This window comes from Tursiops truncatus, chromosome 9 (genome assembly GCF_011762595.2).
Source record: "Tursiops truncatus isolate mTurTru1 chromosome 9, mTurTru1.mat.Y, whole genome shotgun sequence".
NCBI lineage: Eukaryota > Metazoa > Chordata > Mammalia > Artiodactyla > Delphinidae > Tursiops > Tursiops truncatus.
In genome coordinates this window covers 81,675,043-81,693,196 of record NC_047042.1, presented here as the reverse complement: position 1 = coordinate 81,693,196, position 18,154 = coordinate 81,675,043, and the positions used below count along the sequence as shown (strand labels likewise).

Below are 18,154 nucleotides of genomic sequence, written 5' to 3'. Positions count from 1 at the left end.
TCTCCTTTAATAATACTTTACACCTCCCTCTCTAAAAGCGCAGGTTTTCCCGACGGAGCTGCAGAGGCAGCAGCGGGTCAATGAGCGAGGGCTGGCTAGGTGGCCTTCCGAAACGAAGGTGTGGAGAGATCCCAAATGACTGTTTTATTCACAGGAAGGGCCTCAAAAGGAAGGGGATGGCTTGGGATTGCTGGATCAATGTTTTAGATAGGAATGCCAAGACAGAAAAGAATCACTTACCCAGGACCACATGATAACTGGAGTGTGAAAACCTCGGAGTCTGCACTTTTAAGTCAGTTATCTAATGCTCTCTCTCACCACTACTTCTGGGAAGACGCTAGCAACGGGCACAATTCCCCATCTGGGAAATTACACCAGATCTTCCTGTCCTTGGCAGTGTGGCAGGGAATTGCCTGAAAGAGGCAGCTGTATTGGGGGAGGGGGCGGTGCCTGGCAAAGGGGGTGTCACCAAGCACATGCCGTCCAATGGGACACAATGATCTCATGTTGTGTGGTCCAGAAGTAGCCCGGCCTCAAAGGCCAGGGACATGAGAACAAACTCATTTTCAGGGACGTACCAAGCCATTTAAACCCAACTTGGCAAAACCTGTACAGCACGGTCAGCAAACATTTTTGATAAAAAGATAGTAAATATTTTTAGCCATTGCAGACCATATATCCTGTTGTAACTGCTCAACTCTGCTGTTATAACATGAAAGGAGCCATAGACAGTACATAAAAAGGTTAGTGTGGCTGTGTTTCAATAAAGCTTTATTTACAAAACTGGCAGTGGGCCGGGTCTGCCCATCCCTGCTATACACCAGATGAGTGAGGCTGAGAAGGCCTGTTGAAGGCCTTTCAGAGTTTCTTGGCTGCTTTGGCCTTCAAGGTCACAAAGAGAATCAGGTAATGACATGGTGTCTAGCTTACTGTTCATGATCTGAAGCTGGCAGCACCGCCGGAACACCCAGACCACTGACCTGGAACAGTCCTCCCAGACTCCCGACTCAGGGAAAGGAACAAAAGCCAAGAGGAACCAATGGCTGAGGAGAACGACCATGGAGAAAAATGGAGAAAAAGAAGAAAGGTGATGAAAGGTGGCAGGGGAGACACTCAGGAAAATGAGCTGAGTGATGGCCAGAAATGTTAGGCGCTCCGTCCTGACTAGTGTCATCGTAAAAACACATTTCAGGAAAGCAGGGCTCTCAGGTCTCAAGATAATGGGGGCCAGCTGAAATGAGAGGAGTCTCGTGTTTGATGGTACAGGCTCCACATGAGGATATGGGATGGAAAGACTACAAGTCTGTCTCCACCCCAAACTGAGAAGCAGACAGGCAGCAATTCCTGCTCTGTCTGCCCAAAGCTAAGACAACCCACCTCATAAACAAGGAGTCGCTTTTCCGGGCCAGGCACCCCACACCCCAGCTTTCTGTCTGCTCCCCGGCAGGGGCTGACCTAGGGGCGCTGGTCATTACACAGTCTCTCCCCTACTTCACATCCTTCTCAATTCAGTCTATGGGTTCTGGAGTCCAACTTAATGGCCATATCTCTGTGGGATCACACATGGGGCGCAGGAGGTGCTGTGAAATCATGAGACCCATGTGCTACTAACTCCTTTCCTACACGAGAGAGCAGATTTACAGTGACTGGGAAAAGCAGGCAGGGGGTAGAGAAATCCTGGCCCCAAAATAAGATAATAAAAAAGCATTTAAAGGAGGGGTGGGGCAGGATCAAGGCCAATCACATCTTCACAACACCTGATTACCTGAGCTAAATGTGATTATCAAGGGAACAGGCACAAGGTAAGAAAACTCATTCAACTTCGGCCAACAGGACAGCAGCTTGGCCGCAGAGGAGTTCCTGGAGTGGAGGCTGCCCTGAAGGTGAGAGCCGTGTGCGGTGTGAGGCTGCGGACCCCTGCTCAGCCATCCAGGAAACCCCGCGGCCCTTCTCCTAAGGGTGGGAAGGACCTCTACATCTGAGGACCAATCCATCAGGCTTTTCTAGATCCTTGGGGGGTGGGGGGGGAAGATGGCAAAGAGAAACGCTCCCCAGGACAACCCCTGGAATAAAAATGAAGGTACTATACAGGTAGAAGTAAGTGAATAAACCTATAACAAATAAAACCCTCTCTTCATTCCTACACTGTTCAGAAAAGAGTTTTCATATATTATATAAAGGAAAATGCCCAGGAGAGTAGGCTGTAACTGGTTCCTTTAGTCAGAATCTCAAGTTATCCTTTCTTTAGGCCATACCCATCTTTCCTCTGGATAAAGACCTTTCAAAACAGTCAGCCCAAGTAATCAAACAAGCAGCTAAGAAAATGTAGTAAGGTTCTCGATCAAGAAGCCCCAACCCATGGCTATGAAAGATCGGGACATTACAAACAGGAAAGATCAATACCAACTGCGGATTAGACTAAGGATCTGCAAACTTACGTGTCAGAGGCACCAACGAAAATGGGGAAAACTTTTAATCTTTTTCAACAATCAAATATCAGCAAATACACAGACAAAGGTAAGGTCATAATAACCATGAGAGAGTAAAAGAGTTTTGGGCCACTCACTCCTTTCAGTGGTCAGTATTCTCTTTGACCCCCTTGTGCTTTTGGATATCACCAGCGGGCCAGAAACATGATCAGGAAGAAAAGTGGCTGGAGAAACAAGAGTTGAAAAAGAAAGGGAAAGAAGCTTTAGGAGACAGGAAACAACAGGAAGAGGACTATGGTGAGCAACGAACAGAAATGTGACTTAGAGAGTAAGTGACGAGGATGTTACTAACAAATGTCCTAGGCAGCCCAGTGAGGGGATTTCCTCCCCCCATCCGAAGCACAACCAACCAACAAAGGGACTCACCTGCTTATTCCAACATGAAACAGCTCTGTAGTGCATTATCCAAAGGGGATATTACAGAGGGGAATTCTAAAATATCTGCTCCTTCGACCTAATTCCTGTGCAGTGTCAAAAACTTTCAACAGCTACTGACAGACAACAGGAGTGTTTGGATTCTTGAAATACTTCTCTAGTGGGAAGCTATCTTTAACTGATAACAATTCAACCTATGTTGTGGAGTCACAAAATAGCGGGGAGGGGAAAGACACCTTGCATGCATAAGGATGGCTTCTTCACAAACAAATGCATCTGACCACAAACAAAATAGAGCGGAATGTGAGACTGATGAGACAATTAAGGGCATTAAGCACTCCCCCCCAATATATTCACTGGCGTTTCAAATCAAAATGAGAGATGCGGAAGCTTATAAACAGGTATCTGTATCACTTGGCAACCCAAAGAAGACCACACATCTGCTCCCCAAAACCTACAAAGACTCATGAGCAAGATAACCTCTAGAACCCCCATAATCTTTTTCACTGTGTGTATTATGATATTGCATGAAAGCAGGAGGTACCCTATGGGTTTGTTAAAAAAAAAAAAAAAAGGAAAAAGGCAGACCTAAAATCCTAAGCCTGAGCCCAGCACACTCCCCACTGTTCCTTTTCTGTGCCCACCTAGCAGGATGAGTGACTGGCATACTCCTGGAAAGCAGATGGATCTGTTGACTATGACTTGATAAAAATTAGCAGGTAGATGGGCACCATGGCAGCTGAGCAGCCTAACTCCTGCCTGCAAGAGCCAGCCCGACAGGCAGAAACAAAAATACAATTAAATTAAGTCAGAAAACCCGCTACAGAAAATACAATTACTCAAAGATACAAATAAACGTTCAAAGAAAATTGGCCCCTGACAGGGTTAGTCAAGCTTCTAGATCCAGCTGGAGGCAGGCAGCTCAGCTAATTCGCCAAGGAGGAGACTGCAAGGCCGTAAGCTCTCAGCCTTAGGATCCTGGCTGGGCCGGCCTGGTGTTCATCCCACATCTCAGGACGCCCACTGGCCAGTGAAGCAGGGCTCAAGGAACGGGACGTGGGCAGACACAGAGTGGATCATGGCCGGGGAAGGCCGAGCACCGGAAAAAGGGACAGACTGATCTCTGCCATCAGACCGAGTGAGCCCCACTTTCTCCCCCTCCTCATCCAAGCAGCCCCTGGAAGATGCCCTACCTCTCGCTGCAGCACCAGCTCCTTGGTGAAAAGCGTTGCTTCCTCACTGAACGGCTCTCCCTCCTGCACCAAGCCTGGGAGGTTTCGGGCTCCTCGGGGGCATTCGATGCCTGTGTCAGGAGAAAAGAAGAATTTGTGATGAAAAGGGGTCCACTAGGCCTGGTGTCCAGCAAGGATGGTCCCCTGACCCTTGTAACAAGACAGGCATTTGATCAGAATGCCATGACATGAGGTAGGGCAGAGGCAGTGGTAGAAGGGGAGGCGTTTAGTTCGCCGGAGGTGGGAAAAACTAACATTATCACAGCAGTAACAGCGAAGAGGGGATCCCAGTCACAGAATCTGGGAATTACTAAGATCATCTGGGGAGTTCTAAATAAGATATGCAGGAAACACACATACCCCAACATGTGGCATGAATCCTCATCTTGGACTGTTCACTCCTTACGGGCCTACAGTCTCACTGCTTGGACCATCACTTAAATAAATGGCTCTCTCACCTAAATTACACTGATATCCCCAGCCATTCTGCCTCCTGACAGCCATTCCAGCCATTTTCTCTTTACTCTCTGACTTTCACATCCAATGCAAAAGTGTTAACTTGGTGTCATTTTCCTCTTCAAATAAGCTTCCCCCTCTGTCCTCTGGCTATACTTGGGACAACAGTACCATCAGTATTTCATTCAGAAGGAGAGACAGAAAAAACAGAATCCTGATGAAGTATCAGGTGTCTGGAGGCAGACACACCTGGATTCACACCCTACGTAACTATTAGGATCTGTGACCTGGGCCAAGCTACTGAACCCTTTCAAAGCCTCAGTTGTCCTATTTGTAAAAAACCTACTTCACACAGCTGTTGGGTGAGCTAGGGGAGATTATTAGGTAAAATATTTAGTACCATGCCCGACATACGGAAAGGTTCAATACATTTTAGCTCTTATTATTTTACCATTATTATCACTGACACAATTACCCACTCTCAGAATCTCAGTCACATCTTTCAATCTGCAAACTAGACTGTAAGATTCCTGAGGACAAAATCTTACCCTTCACACTCCTACCTATTCAAGGACAGTATTTTATACAATATAGGTGCTCCTAACCAATGCAGACTGCCTTTTCTTTCTCTTTGATTCAATCATTCATTTTGCAAATATTTATCACCAACAGTGGTCACCTGTGAGAGGCCATGAACTATGTCACATTTTAATGTCTGGATTAGACTTATAAATATTTCCAAAATATTCAAACTGCAGCTGTACTTACAAAGCCAAAACTTGAACTAGGCTAGAGACATAGGAAAAGAAAATAATCAAAATATGGGGGGGTGGGTGAGGAGGGATGTGCACTTAGTGCTCGTGTCTCTAAGTAACTGCCGGCAATAAGGCAGGACTGCAAGGTGTTACCTCTTATTTACAAACAGCCTCAGGTGAAGTTACAAAAGATTTGGCACAGGGAGGCGCGGCAGCAGGGCAGCTAGGCTACTGCAGACACCTGCTGGGAGCCTTTGGGAGAAGAGGGGCCACCACTGCCGGGACAGAAGGTACATCCCTTACGGATGAAGCCAGGTGGCTGCTCATGTTTCTGGCCACAGCACAGATTCAAGGTCATGGAGCTCAGAGGAGAGGTGATAGTTTATACCCTGGTCTTTCAGAAGCTCAAGAACAGAGCTTTCTCTCCAAGCCTCAAAAAAGGAACACACGACATCAAACAGAACACTGGATGGGGAGCACGGCACAAGGAGAGAAACTGCAGCAGGAGAGCAGCTGGAGCTGGTGCCAGGACCACTCTCCCACTCGCATGAAGACGGGGATGGTGAAAGTCCTACCCGAGTGTCACCTGGGCAAGAGCACCAGGGCCGCCTCACTCTCTCCCGGCACTTCAGTGCCAGGCTCTGAGGGAGAAGTGGAACTGATTTTTGAAAAAGACATCAACAAACTCACAGAACCAAAAAGCCTGAGATTAACCTTGAAAGGAGAGATGGGGGAACAAGTAAAATGAAAGACAGCCATGATTCTTACAACAGTAATAGCCAAAAACATTTTTCATTCTGTATCTGTGAACTAAGCAAAAATTATAATTGTCAGAAAGAAAAATAAACAGTTCTACTGAAACTTCTGGTCACATAACCATAGGTAAAGCACTGTTGAGGAAACAAGAGTAACGCGACAACAAGTGTTCAGTTTGTGTCTGACTCTTGGATGGGGCAGAACTGGGGTGCTGTTGGTGGGACTGCTGTGTCACTTAAAGGACCCAAAGAGTCTCCCTAGCTGAGGAGATGTCCCCACTCTATTCCTGTAGCTGTCTTGGTATTCGGAAGTCTCAAGAGAGCAAGAGACCCCAGCAGCCCTCTCTGAATCCTGGGAGACCACCAACTGATTAAACTGAGAAGCAAGATGGCCCCGTGAGCCCAGGGAGTTGAAACGTCACGCTGAAATGGATTCAGATCACGTTCCTGGAGAGAAACACATGGGCCCGTGGTGACCAAACACCAACCGCTGCATGTGGACCCAGAGGCGAAGGAGGGCCTACGTTCCACTGTCCCTCTATTTGCCAGGAGCTGGGCTGCAGCTCTTCGAGAGGAGAAAGCTGAACCAGGATGTTCCCCTGCCCTTTAAGTGGAAAAAGTAAACACATCCAAGCACATCAATTCCTGTCAGGCAGGTAGGTAAGAGAAAGGAAAGCGAACAGAAAATTTGCTTGAGAACAAGAATACCATCTCTGCTTTTATCGTTTAACTTCCCTTTCTGCTGGGCTGACTCTTCCCTCTCTTGGACCTGTCTCCTCTGAAGTAACCCCTTCCCAGTCAAAACCTGTCTCAATGTCACATCTCAGCTCAGGGTCAGGGATGGCTTAGTCGACACTACTTACTAGGATAGAGAGAGGTGGATCTTAAAAATAGATCCAGTGGGAGCAGGTATCAAACAGTGAAACCCAGCTAAACCCAGGTATAAGTGCTAGGAGAACAAAGAGCGGGAAAAATGAGTATTTACTGAGCATCCTTGACTATCTATGAACTGATGTAAGGACCCAAATCACCAAGATACTAAGTGGCCAATCTGAACCCTAGACTGCCAGGTGCTAAAGCTATTGAGCAAAAACCCAGTTTTGGAGTTGAGTACTGCTGTCCTCAGAGGGTGTTAGACAAGGTAGGAGTGCAGGGCCCGGGGACTCGATTTCTTGTCGGGCAGGTGAGTGGAGACACAGCTGGGGTTTACATGTAACGGCAGGGCTCTCGGTACCGGGTCATCACCGTAGCAGAGGTGCAGGCACTGTAGGACCGGAGCACAGAGGTCAGGGAACCCCTAGGTTCCGGCCCTAGACGGGATCCCAAAACAGGGAGTGTGTGGGTGAGATGGAATCTATTAGCAGACCAGGGCTCGCAGCTGGGGCCAGGATAGGGGGAAGGGTTTTTATAATATTGGATATCTGAGTGTTAGAAACCTATGAGCCAAGCTATTTCTGTAGACGGACTGTGTAGACGAGCGTTTTTCAAACTTTTAACGTTGATTATGACCCCACCCCACACTTAAATATGGGTATGTACACATATACAGCAAAGTTTCCACAGAGCAGTGGTCAATCGTGACTACATGTGACACGCTGTCTTCTCTGTTTCATTAATGAAAAAAATACGGTTATGACACTGAATTAACTGAAGACCTCTGGTGGGGCAAGGCCCACGGCTTGGTGAACGCCGGGAGAAGACTGGGGTGTGAAGACAGAACGCCGGGTGGCCCTGACGGCCCTCCTGAAGAGGTCAAAGTCTACACCGAGTGCTTACTCACCAGCTTCAGGACTTGGCTTTTGTGTCCCAAGGGATCAAGGGACAGGGCGAGAAATATGCTGTCCACTAACAGGGAGCAAGTCAAACAAGGTAACATCATAAAGCTGGAAAGACAGACACGGCTGCTGAAAGCAGGGGAAGGCCACGCACCATCAGCAAGAAGAGGCCCGCCGAGCCCTCCCTTTCCAAGAGCCTGGCCAGTAAGGAAACACCGTTCACGCTGCACCTTGACTCAAAGGCCACTGCAGTGCTGGGCTGGCTGTGCCGCTTTGTTACCAATACAACAGACTTAGAAAAGGTTAAAGAAAGCACGTCACGGGAAAGAAAGCTGGGGTCTCTGAAAGCAACTGCAGAGGCAGAGCTGGGCAGGCTCACCGGTGGCAAAGGTGAGCGCCCGAGACGGTGAGGAGGAAGCGAGGTGTCACCGGGTTCCAGGAGCCCTCCACAGCCAGGCCAGGAAGAGCCCGCGGTTCTGAATCACGCACGTCACCACCAACCGCTGTCTTTCCCGATGAGGCCCTGGCGAGGGCACATTGAGTCTGCTACGCTCCCAACACCACAGGTGCAGGTCAACCGCCAAGCTCACCCCTGACGCGGGCAAGCCATTCATATACCACAAACATTTCGTTTAAAAAACAAAAAAAGTTCCCCAACATTCTTGAATATTTCCTTCCCTACCATGGGGTCGGGGTGGGGGGCAGAATGGAGAGAGAGACCCCCCCCCCCCGGGGCAGGTGCAGCTGACTTCCGCCAAGGGCAGATGCCGGAGAGGTAGGCCAGACACACCTGCCCCTGCTCCGGAGGCTCCCTGACCTCTTTAAAGCCTGACAGACAGACCTGCCTGTAGGGAAAAACCCATCATTCCTCACACCTTTTCTATGCTTTCTGGGATATGATGGCTGACCAAGACTACTTAAAAACAAAACAGAAAGAGGATCTGCCTCATCTTGTACAGTTTGGAAAGAGAAAATTCATCACTAGCTATCAGCACATCATTTCTGGTTTCTACTCTGCCACTGACAAAGTATAAAACCTCTCCAAGCCCCAAGGTCTCTGTCTGTAAAATGAAGAAACTCCAAATTCTCCCCTGGCCAGAAAATCCTACAATCTGGGTTATGCCCTTTTGAGATTTCCCATCCAAGGCTTGACTCCCTGAGTATAGGGTGCCTCCTTTCAAATGTAAAATGCTGGGCTATAAGAGCATTCTATTAAAAAGAAATTATACATTTAGAGACATTGACTAACTAGGTCAATTAACACAAACACTTCGGTCAGTCAGCTGTGGAACGAGAAGTACAAATTCTTGTTAATGATCCGATAATGGCTGTATAAGATTCTATTGATGGCTATGTGAGAGTCGTGCATCGTTCTGAATATTTTACACTGTATGCTGAGCTTTATGATAATCAAGCTGGGCTCAAAGCATGGTGGCTTTTTTTTTTTTTTTTTACTGGGAGTGAAAGGGAAGTATGGCAAGTATGGCAAATCTGCCTCCGCTAGAAGGGACAGCTTCCCAGTGGCACTTAGTCCAGCAAACAAGAGACCAGGCATTCACAGCAGGAAACAGAACTCTAGTGGAAACAGTAACCAACTGGAAGGATAGGTTGAGGGTGATTATTGCTTGTCCACTGTGTGCTCGTTACTACATCGGACATTATGGAGGCAAGGGCAGAGGACGCACGCAGACCTCACCTTCGCCCTCTGCCTACTTCAGATACTTGGCGAGTTCCCTCGGCAGACCTTCCCTCCCCCCGTTTCACAAATACGCATCAGTGCCTACTCTGGGCTAGGCACTGGGTTGGGAGGTGAAAACTCAATGATGAAAAAGACTGGCTTTGTCCTAGTGAAGCTTAATTAGCAGCATGACAATATTATTTTCCCCTGCCATCGTATGAAGTATGCTATTGGTGATGGAATTTACCATTCAGTCTGTAGGGTGGAGAATGTTAAGAAATAACACATAACTGGATTATGGCAGGTGGATGCATTGGGAGGATGCACCAGACAAGTCAATCGTGGGCTCGCCACTGCCATGTCCCTTGCTAAGTGTCAGCCTCAGGCAGCTGTCTTCCAGCACATGACCCTGGCTTCTGTCCTCTCCCCCAACCAGCAGTTGGGGATGGAGGTCAGAGCAGAAGGTGAGAAATGAGGGAGGGAGGGAGGGAGGGGAGAGTTGCTACTGCACTTGATTCAAGGATAGTCAATTTATAGCAGGCTGGCAGAGGGGGAAAAAAAAGCTCTGTCTAAAGAGAAATGAAAGGTGACAGGTGAGAGAGATTCTTTCTGGAATTTGAACTGGGCAGCATGCAGAACATCAGCCCGTGAGGAAGAGGGGGAAGGAGGGGAGCGCACTGCATCAGCACTGGAGCACTAACACCAGAGACCTGCAGCGAGGTCCTGGAGCCACCAGACCCACGACCGCCCTCTGTGTTCCGGGATCTGGGAGATCTGACCTCACCTTGGATGCTGTTTAACAATTTCATGGATGTTCCCATAAATCTGCTCTCTCCTCTCATTGCTACCATGAGCAAGCCTATGTAAGAATCTGGCATTTCCAACCCAAATTAAACTAAAACTAAATTGCTTCTTAGGGTGGGTACTGTATCTTATTCAGATCTTTCTAGCATCTGACACACTGCCTAGCACACAGTGGCACTATAGATCCTCAATCAAGCTGAATGAACATCCGTGAAAAATACTTCTGGGACAGAAGTCCATACACAGAGAAGGAAATGGCTCATGAACAGTCAGGGTCATAGACCTTATGCAAATACCAGGAGAGGGGGCTGACAGAATTCCTATACACACATCCCACTTCCCCATGGTGACACAACACTTCAAGGACGAAAAAGAAAGCACAGCTACACCCTTTGCCCCACGGGTCTTTGAATCAGCACATTTGGGAAACGCAACTCAAATACACAGGGGACATGGGCAGCACCGACCAGCAGTGTGAGCGAGACCTGAGGCTGCTGCACCGCAGCTATGTTCAGTTTCCAACTCGACAAAGGAGGAAAACAATTCCCACCCGTGACCCCATGTTGGGCTCCAGGCGGCCATGCTCGGAGCGCACTCAGAGAGATGACTCAGGGGTGGGCAGGCCTGCCTGGAAAGGCCAGTTAAAGGTGCTTAAATCTGTACAGCTCGGCTGAGCGGTGACCAAGAGGGTGACACGATAACAATCTGCAAGTATTTGAAAGGTGTAAACACAAAAAGGAGGGAAAATGCTTAGCCTAAAAACAGGGGGTGCAATTATTAGGGGAAAGAAAATCTGGACGAAATATCGGAAAACCTTGGTGTAGGGATGACTACGGGGTCATCGGTAAGTTTCCCAACGGAAATGAAAAGGCAATTATTCGATCCTAAAGCCGAAAGGTGGCCACAAAGCCCATCCCTCTGCTTCTGTGAAAGCAGCCCAGACCAGGGGGCTATGGTTTTACTTCCTATATTTAGGGAGAGACTTCTTAAGTAATATTCAAGTCAAAATACCTCTGCTTTAAATACTGCTCCCTGAAATTTTAACAAATTTTGTTGATCAAACCATAGCGGAGACAAACGGCCGTGCTGGTGGGGCTTTCAGAACAAACACAGGCTTTACCGGCTAGCACACGGCACACACCTGGCTGGCAGATAAAATGGGGCTAAGCAGAGCTGGGCGACAGACAGCTGGGAAAGGGACAGAGGACTAGACTCTCATGTCACGGAGCATCTTCATCCCCGGTCTCTAAGACCCTGGGTAAGCATGCTATGAAATGCTGTACATTTCCCAGACAGGAAACCACGGACACCCCTCCCTTCTTTCTACATAAACACAGTCCCCTGGAGTAAACGTCAAGGACAAGGCGAGGCACAGAAAGAACACCAAAATAAGATTCCTGTCACACTGACTGCACTCCAATACCTCTGCCTGAGTTCCTGCTGCTGCGGCTGGCCAACTTAAACCTCACAGACTCTCAGCAGAGATTTCTACCCTCGCATTCAATGAGTTCCACTTCTATACTTTCCCCTGCCATCCTTCCCCCCAGTGAAAAACAAAATTAAAAAAACCCACATCGGGGCTTCCCTGGTGGCGCAGTGGTTGAGAGTCTGCCTGCCGATGCAGGGGACACGGGTTCGTGCCCCGGTCCGGGAAGATCCCACATGCCGCGGAGCGGCTGGGCCCGTGAGCCATGGCCGCTGAGCCTGCGTGTCCGGAGCCTGTGCTCCGCAATGGGAGAGGCCACAACAGTGGGAGGCCCGTGTACCGCAAAAAAAATCTCACTTCGCACAGGGAGTTAGACATTGAACTCCATATGTAGTCCAAGAAAAGTGCCATGTTCTTCCTTTTCTACTCTTGCCCTAAGCACCAAGAACAGAATCCAGAACTCTTAAGCCAGCGGCACAGAAGGCAGAGGCAGACAGGCCACCCGCCTAATCTTAAGCGATGTGGTTATCACCTGAATCTACATGCAAAGCCAAACCACTGTACCTTGTTGGAGCTGAGAAATGTAATACCTCTCGTGTACCAAAAAAGCTTGCTCTCAGTCCTCTCATAAGCTTTAAAGCAGAAATCATTGGAGGTCTCAAGTTGCAAATGTCGTCAGTGAGTCAGTTAACAATTGAAAATGGCAAACCGTCCCACCTTGGACCAGCTGGTCCTATATTTTCACGTTCCCAAGATGGCCCAAACAGCAAGGCAAACGGTAGACCAGTGGGTTCCCAAGAGTTAGTTCTACACGATACAAGGCCTCAGTTTGTACTGAAAGGGTCAGAAATGAAACTAGGATTTTGCATTGTCTCAGATTCTTTATTCTCTCCCTTGTTCTCTAAACCGCTATTTTGTTACCTCGGGGGAGGCAGCATCTTCTGGGCCAATTTTGGAACATGTCACTGCTGAGGCTCTTTCAGTGACGAGAATAAAGGGAGAAAAGAAGAATGAAGGAATCCTAATTAAAGGGATCAAACTCCTCAGGTAATGGTAGTCAGGGGAGTCGGAACTGGGCAAAAGCCGAGACTGAAGCTGTTTTTACTTCACAGTTCCAGTTGTTTGGGGGAGACTTTTATTAGGTTGCCCTGATTTGCTAATGTTTGATGCATCTGTTGAAAGACCAGAAGCCGAAGTTAATTGGGGACAGGAGCAATGAGATCCATTCTCCACAATGTGACGGGAATTTCGGCTCCCTTTGAGGAAAGGGAGGGATGGAGGGAGGCATCTACAGAAGGGAGGGACAAGTTTCTCCGGCACAAGTCACAATAGTGTGACCACTAGGGGAGGGGTGACGTCTCGAGTCTCATCTCTAGTTATCAGCCTGTCAGTGGTGGATCCCGTTCTGCAGTTATTTGAGGTGAGGGGTATGCTAGTTCTCTCTGGAGCCACAGCAGGGAGATACTCAGTAATTGTGTGCTAAACAAACACCAGAGAGGAGAAAACCCCAGCAAAAACAGACGCAGCAAACCTGTGATAACAATGTCCCCTTCTGAGTTCCCGTATGCACACTAGTTAATGCTTGGTGAGTTCGTGAGGAAATCTACTAACTCTTACTTCTAGGACTTTAAGGAGAGTGAGTGTTAGATGCTAAATCACTGACCGCTGTCCGAGGAGGAGACGAGGAAGGGATGGCTTAGAGGCCTCACACTGGTTGCTGGCTCTCAGTCTGGCAAGACAGGCAGTGTGCAGAACTGGCTTCATCCAACTTGATTTATCATGGGCTTTAGACACCGAAGAATCATTCCCCAAAGGGAGAAGAGCTCTTTCAGGGGGAGCTGGTGTGGCAGATAACAATCGGGCCAGCATCAGAATAACCTTTTATGATTCTCCCCACTGCAGAGCAAGATCTGAAAACAATGATTTTTAAAGGGAGAAAAAACTCTTGACTGATGAACAAGGCCGTTCCCTTCCCATGACATCCCAAGCGCATGGCCATAAATAAGCCAGCCAGGCTTTCTCTGGGGGTGTGTTTGTGAAGGGGAGGTTGGAGATGGCAGGCTGTCGGCTTCCCGATACACACGTTCATTTGGGGGTTTGCTGTAAGCAGCAGCTGCAATAATATCACCACCAACTAGGAGCAGAATGAAACAACTGTGCCCTCTAAAAATGTTTTCCATTGAGTTTCTCCTAATTATCCATATCAAAACAGCCACCTCATAGCCTCATTACATAGAAAACAAAGCGTCTGAGGTCAAGAGCTAGGCCCACAGTGGTCTTCCCGGCGACAAGAGAGCTACACGGCTCAAGCTCTTACGTAACACTGTGGCACCATGGAGACAGCACCTAACAAGCGCAAAGCCATGTCTGAGCAGCGAGGGGGAGTTGGTTTCTATGAGAACCTCAACTTTTGCTTTTTCTGACTTATTTTAAACATGTAACTTTATCTCTGAATCAAATGAAACTTAGATTTATAAAAATAAATGTCATTTTCGGTACCCCCAAATCCCAGTCTTGGTCTTTTAAATTCCATGTTCATGGATAAAGAGAGCAATTTGAATCTCCTGTCCAGGCTGGTAGAGAACAGCTCTGGGGGTAGGGAGAAAGCCACAGGAAACCTGCATGTGGGTCCTGCGGCTACCAGCTTCCAGAAGGTATCCTGCCACACACCTGGCAGGCAAATGTAAAAGGTGCTTACTCGCATAAATTTAGTGACTTTTTCTAAACCAAGCTGTGTTGTCATTTGAACAAAATGGTTCTGAGATGTGTGGAGTACACTTCCAAACCACTGCCTTTGCTGAGCTTTCCACTCATAGAAAATTTCTCTGAGCTTCTTCTCCTGAGGCAAGTGAAATCCCAGTGTCTAGAGATTAGTATGCTCAGCCAGTGGAACTGCAGAAGAGAAAACCCAGCTACCGTCAGGAATACTAACACCCCCCAAAGCAAGGATGATGAATAAAAATCTGAGAGCTCAGCAGCTCTTAGGAAGAGCCTTCTACCTCACTACCTCTATGCTTAAAGAAATAAATGAAAACAAGCCAAAAAGGAGAGGAATTCTGAAGAGCCAAGGTTCTTTAAGACCACAGGCTGATCTTGGATATAGAAATACATCCTATCCTGATAAGTAGCTTGAATTCTGGGCTGTGGATGAAGACTGGCCTTCACCTTTTTTGGTTAGCACCATAAAAAAGGGGTCAGCAGACAACTTCCTGAGGACTAAATCTAACCCACTGCCTGTTTTTGTACAACCTATGAGTTAAGAACAGCTTTTACATTTCTGAATGGTTGAAAAAGAAATATTTTGTGACCTGTGAAAAACTGTATGAAATTCAAACTTCAGTGTCTATTTACTCTCTGGCCCTTTAGAGAAGAAGTTTGCCGACTCTTGCTCTAAAGCATGTGGTAAACTGGGTAAAAAAAAGTTCAGGCCTTCCCTGGTGGGGCAGTGGTTAAGAAACCGCCTGCCAATGCGGGGGACACGGGTTCGAGCCCTGGTCTGGGATGTTCCCACATGCCGCGGAGCAGCTAAGCCTGTGCACCACAACTACTGAGCCTGCGCTCTAGAGCCCGTAAGCCACAACTACTAAGCCTGTGTGCCACAACTACTGATGCCCGCGTGCCTAGAGCCCGTACTCCACAACAAGAGAAGCCACCGCAATGAGAAGCCTGCGCACCGCAATGAAAAGCAGCTGCCACTCGCCACAACTAGAGGAAGCCCGCGCGCAGCTACGAAGACCCAATGCAGCCAAAATAAACTGAAAAGAAACCAAAACAAACCCCCTTAAAAAAGTTATATATAAAAAAAAAAGTTCAGGCAAGACAGAGTTTAACTTCCCAGAACCGGAAGATCAGTACAGGTAATAGCATAATAATAATAAAGATACTAAAACAGCCCACGGTCATGTAGCTGAGAAGGTGAAAAGCAAGCAAATGTGGCTCAAGGGAAGCTGAGGCAGCCAACGTCAAGCACGGGTGTGTGCCCGCACGCTGGCTCTCCTGCACCCCGTTCTAGGAACGTCATCTCTCCTGTACTTGCCATCTGCCCCCTTTATTCCCACTCTACTCCCACAGACCCCATTCAAAACTTTGAAATTTCCGGAGTTGCCCTTCTCTGTTTCTCACCACAACTGCTTCCTTCCGCTCCGTGACAACAGACTTTCACTATCATACTTCTTGCTGCTACTCAGACTTTATCTTTCTACTCTACTTGGAAAAGTAACCTCCTCACTGACAAATCTCATCACCTCTTCTCAGCAGGGGTCCCACTCCATCTCTATATGGCACGCGGCACTGTGCCCCGACCCTGTAGTGAAATTCTTTCCTCCCCTCTACTGGGGTCCTCTCTCTGGGCTGTTTGTCTTGTCTCCTGCTGTTGCCCTCAGTTATGTCTTGGGCCTCTTTCTTTTCACTCGCTGCACCCTTCCTTGGAAAGTCCATCCATTTCCATGTTCTCCATCACTGTGATCACCCAGAACCTACAGACATGTAAGCCTGAACTGTCCTCTAAGCTCTAGACCCAATCCCCAAGTGTCTGACAGATATCTCCCCCTTGACCATCCTGCCAATACCTCAAACTCAACAAACTTATCGTCTTGCTAAATCGCCTCTGCTCCTTTCCTTGTCCCCTATTCTGATTGCAGTACTAGCAACCCCTCAGTCTAACAATCTCCCTTATCTTTGATTTGTCCCTACTTTATCCACATAACCTAATGATTGCTACATCTTATCGATTCCATTAATTCCACCTCCATCGTTGTTTACATGATCCATGGAATCCTCTCAATCCTCAACCTAACTCTGCTTGTTCAAGCTCCTGTCACTTCTGGCCAAGAATCCTCTGATCCACCTACCTGCCCTCCATTTTCCCCTATCCTGATTCTTCCTGCCTGATTAATTTTCCTAAAGCTCAGTATTCTGCTCAAAACCCTTCAGTGGCTTCCAGGAGTTTACCATATAAAATCAGAAATCACAACCTGACCCTCTAGGCCTTCTAAAATCTGGTCCAGTTCCTTGGGATCACATAAAACATCCATCACCCATTTGACAGCCCTTCAAATATCTGAAGACAGTACAACATCTCTTTCCTCTCATCCTCATGACTTATTTTCTCCAGACTGAACACCCACACAAGACGTGGGTTTTGATTTCCTACCATTCTCCTGCTTTTCTTCCTTAAGCCTAGATAATGTGAAGGGCATCTTCCGATAGGAAACACCTTTCTAGTCGACTTAATTAAACGTCTGCTGTGGTGGCGGGGCTCGTTCACCAGGGAGCAACCCTTCCTACACGCTGAGGAGAGAGGCACCTTTGGAGGGGAAATTTGCTTGCCTGAGTTGGACTGATCAGGGAGGAGTGCGCAGAGACTGTGTACCAGCCCCGTCTCCCTGGGACCAGGCAGTGTTAGACTTTTCCTCCAGGCAGGAGGCTGCAGCAAGAGACAGCTCCCCCCGCGCAGGAAGAACCCCCGGTACATGGGAGCCCTCGAGGGACTGTGGGGAGAGGTGGAGCCCATCCTGAGGAAGGCGGAGGCCGTCATGGCCTCCATTCCAGCCAGCTTCCACTCTGTCTTGGAGACCCCGGTGGTGTGGTGATAAGCAGTCTATTCATTTCCTTCTCTCATGCACAGGGCTACTGGGGATAAAAAGGAAGCAAATCCAAACCACTGCCTAGAGTCCACTTTGCAGAATTCAGGGAAAGAGTGTTCTATTGAAGTGGTTATCTTCCCTGTTTGGGAGACCTGAGGGAAAGAAAAGGATTTCTGTGTCCTTTGCCTTCCACTGATGCAGCCCTGAAGAAAGGATGATTTCAGTCGTCACTGTGGCCAGTGGGACAGTGAAAGCACGGCTCGCACTTAATTGAGGCTTTTTAGCTCCTGTCACAGTGTGGCAACAGGGCACCAGAGCACCAGGATTTGAACTGTGACGCCGGGTTCATTTGAAAAGCTTCATTTGAAAAGCAGGAGAGAAGGGAGGACAGGGAGGGAGAAAATCAGGGACCTGACAGACAAGCTGCCTGATTCTTTGCAGTGAATGGGAGATATTAACCTGTCCTTCAGGCTGGGCCCGTCTTCAAGGGACAGGAAAGCTGCCCCAGTGGGCTCATTACTCACAGGTGAAGGACGGCATGAGGCATAAGCCCCCGGACGAGACGCTCGCCTCAAATCGTGATTTCTGATAAGGGTGCGACTGGTGAGGAAGTGGCAGTGGTGTGTTGAGGGATGGTGGGGACCGTCAACTCCCCAAACACAGCTCGCAATAAAGCACGTTGCCTGATGGCGATTCCGGGTGCTGTGACAACCACGGCGGGGTGTGTGCACGTGCTCACACTTGCATGTGTTCACACATTCAAGGAAAGAGGGCGGGAAGAGGGGAGTGGGGGGAGGCGGACTGAAGAGCAGAGGAAGGAGGCG

The 18,154-nt window shown here is 48.2% G+C and overlaps 1 protein-coding gene across 2 annotated transcripts in view; it reads right to left on the bottom strand.

Moving 5' to 3' along the window:
* SND1 (staphylococcal nuclease and tudor domain containing 1) overlaps nt 1-18,154 on the bottom strand; it is a 417,911-nt gene that overhangs the window by 91,742 nt on the left and 308,015 nt on the right. For both annotated transcript variants that reach the window (XM_073809898.1, XM_033863201.2), the window contains exon 16: nt 4,058-4,167. In XM_073809898.1, the coding sequence (XP_073665999.1) occupies nt 4,058-4,167 (110 nt within the window). The remainder of the gene's footprint in view (nt 1-4,057; nt 4,168-18,154) is intronic.